At 40.9% G+C, this 3,486-nt stretch overlaps 1 protein-coding gene across 1 annotated transcript in view; it reads left to right on the top strand.

Moving 5' to 3' along the window:
- The window catches only part of LOC103602182, a gene marked incomplete at its 3' end in the record, with an annotated part of 161,050 nt that overhangs the window by 21,327 nt on the left and 136,237 nt on the right, over positions 1-3,486 (top strand). Inside the window, 1 exon segment of the mRNA XM_008586599.1 lies at positions 96-251. Coding sequence (XP_008584821.1) covers positions 96-251 — 156 coding nt within the window.

The raw sequence follows: 3,486 nt of genomic DNA, 5'->3' as shown, positions 1-3,486 counted from the left end.
TTCTTCCGATTGTCTCATTGTTCTAAAGAAAAATTACCTGCATATGTAGTATTGTCAACATTTTAGATAACAGATTTGTTTCTAAACAGGTGATTAAACTTCTTTATATTAGGATGAACACAAAAACAAGGAAAGCCACACTTGGCTTTTGCCTGAATTTTCAGTTTGTTTAATGGCTAAAGCAGAGTAAGTAGAAGCAGGCATCAAAAATACAGCTGACTCTGCAGAGAAAGAAGCAGAGCAAAACACCTGTGCCCCAGTGCATTAAGAAGCTGTGTCTGCCCACACTCTTCTCAGGGTTGGTTGACTTTTTCCCCCCAGCATTCAATTGCTAATGTTTCAATTTGTGTTATGTAAAACTGGGTAAGAAGTATTCAGTCTTTATCAATGTTAATATTAATTATTTAATATTATTAATATTAATTATTTTATATGCCATATCACTTAAAAAGAACATAATCATTGACAGGAATATGAGTTTTCACATCACATCATCTGTTACATAAGTAAATATAAAATTACTTCCTTGAAACATGAGTCTTTCATAATGGCCTTATTATTTTAAAAATATGGACTTCTGGTCAAGATGGTGGAATAGATGGTCCCCAGTGTCACTCTCTCCCACAGATCAACCAATTACAACTGTAAAGAAGCAACGACAGCCAAGCTGGGGCACCAAAGGAGAAGAGACACATGGGGTGCACGAAGGTGGGAGAAGCCACAATGAGAGAAAGAAAGAACCGCTCTGACTGTTTTGAGCCCCGGCCATGTCCAGGCTGGAGCTGCTGAGTGCATGAAACAGGAGCTGGCAAAGGCCACAGCTGTGCCCTTCAGATGAAGTTCTTGGAGGCAGCAGGGGAGAAGAGGGCCTTGGTGACCCCCAGGCCAGCAAGACAACTAACAGGGTTCCCGTGGACCCACATAGGACTGAGAAGCAACAACGACTGAAAACAAGGAGCCACTCAGAGGCTGGTGAGTCATCGCAAGGGGCTGAAGTGTTTGCAGCACGGGTGGTGGGGGAAATGGGCCCACAGGGGAACACTGGGTGGGGCACAGCAAGGACAGCTGATCTGCACCCCACTCAGCACAGGACCACTCAGAGGAGACTGGTCAGGAATATAGAATTGCATGGGGTGCAGTTTGATGAAAAGACTCAGGCCCAGACCAGAGTTTCTACACAACCCAGATATACAGGATCTCATGAGAGCCAGAAGTACCTATAAAGTCAACCATTAAACCCTGAGCTGCCTGGAAAGCCTCCCCTAGAGAAACAGCAGCAAAGCAGCAATTTAGCTCAACCACACAGCTCAAGTGCTGGTCCCCACAGGAAGTCCCCCCCATTTTAGAAGTAAGCAAAGGACAACAAATTAGTTCCAGTGCTGAGTTTAAGTGGTGGGAACAGCAAATAATCCAACACAGAAATGAAAGTAAAAACAAAGTGCCCACAACCAGAGACAAAGTTTCATATTAACTAGTAAAAGTCTCATTTCACCAAAGAATACCTATCCCACCTATTCCCTGGGATACCACGCCAGAAAGAGGGGATGGCCAGGGGCCTCAGCCATGCCCCCTGACACCCACAACTAATCCTGAGGGTGGGGGGCTGAGGGCCTCGGCCACACTGGTCCTACATGCACAACCAGCTCAGTGACAACCACCGACCACCGAGCTGCAGCAAGAAGGGCCCTGGGTTCCCGAGCTGGGGTGGTGGGGGTGAGGGCTTTTGCCACATCCCTGGACATCCGCTCCCAGCCCGGCAGTGACCAAGACACTGCTGGAAGCCACCTGGTCTCCCCTATGGTAATGGGGGGGTGGTGTGACAGGCCTCGATCCCACTCCTCCTCTTTCCTCCTTCTTCCATCCCATTTCCTTCCCCTTCCCGCCCCAACTGCTCCACAACAACATCCTAGAATGTAAAAAAAAAATGATATTAATAAATCATTTTAGTTTTTTTTTTTGGATAGTTTGACGTCCTTTGGTTCTTATTTTTAGATTTTAATCTTTCTTGCATGCTTGCAAGATTGGTAACCAAAAAATGGCCACGAAAGAAAATGTTCTCAGAATAAAGTCCTCAAATAATGTAGTTTATTTTATTATATAGGTCTTTGTTTTCAAAGACTGGATTAATCAAGCACTAAATAAGCAAATAAAGTTTTTAAAAATATTCCATCTACAAAAGTTCCCCTTTGTAGAAGAGATATATTAGAGATTATTATCTTTTTCACAAAAGGGTTTTTTCCTTTACAAAAAGATTACAAGTTCCTTTAAGGAGGAGGGTCCTCTAGTAAGTAGCATTAGTAGGGGGTAGATTGGCAATGGCTGCAGTAAAGGAGCAGATGCAGAGCCACCAGCACAGCACCACCACTGCAGGTACTGCCACTGCTAATAAGCCCTGGAGTAAGCCTTTATTTTTTATTTTTGAAATTATCAAATATTTTAAGCATGTCATACAGAAAATAACATAACATACACCAGTACCCAGTTCCCAGCTTTGCCAGTTCTTACTATTTTACCTTATTTGCTTCACATCTTTTCTTTTACAACACGTCTTACATGTGATTAAGTCCCCGTGTGAACTCCATTCCAAGCCCTCTCTGATTTGTGACTGATAATTTCCATCTATATTTGAATATGTTTTCTGTATATATGTAATCATAAACAATGTATAATATCTTTTCTCTCATTTTAAACTTTATATAAATGTATCATACTTCACACCTTCTGCAACTTTTATTTTCTCTGAACATTGTCTTTGAGACCTATCTATCTCTATACCTGTCTATTTCTAGTTTATTGATTTTATTGCTGTATAAACTTCCTTTGCATGATTGTAACAAAATTTATTTATGTTGTTTCCGGTTAACTGTATTGTAACCAAGGCTACGATGATTATTCTTGAGCATGTCATCCCGTGCACACAGCTGGGAATTTCACTAGAGAATATACATCCAGGAGAGGAATCCCTGAATCCCAGGGCACACATTTCCTAACAGTGACACCGCGCTGTGCCAAGAGGTGTGTCAATTCTCTCCTAACAGCTATGTAGGAGAATTGCTTAGACCCACACCCTTTCCACCCATGTAGTGTCAGATTTAAAAAATTTTTCCAACTCAATTGCAATGAAATGATATCTCTTTAATTAGAATTCTCCTGAATACGAGCACATTTGAGCTTTTTTTCCTATTCTCTCCCCCCCCATATGTTTCTGTGAACCATTTGGGTTTTATCTTCTGTGAATTGCCTGTTCCTGTACTGTGTCCATTTTTTCCTTTGGGTCATTTTTTTTTTCTTCTTATTGATTTGTAAGAGTTCTGGTGGTAATTTTTGTCGTTTTTCTTAGGAGGAGTGAGTGGAGGGAAACACATGTTTTAATTTAATTTTTGATTTTTATTGATTATTCAATAATTCTATTTTTTAATTTAATTCATATTTTTAAAAATGAGCTGGGTTAAGTTGGCCATGGCATTATATTATATTTTTAATTTT

Source organism: Galeopterus variegatus, unplaced genomic scaffold, assembly GCF_000696425.1.
Source record: "Galeopterus variegatus unplaced genomic scaffold, G_variegatus-3.0.2 Scaffold4040, whole genome shotgun sequence".
NCBI lineage: Eukaryota > Metazoa > Chordata > Mammalia > Dermoptera > Cynocephalidae > Galeopterus > Galeopterus variegatus.
This window is presented reverse-complemented; position numbering and strand designations above follow the sequence as displayed.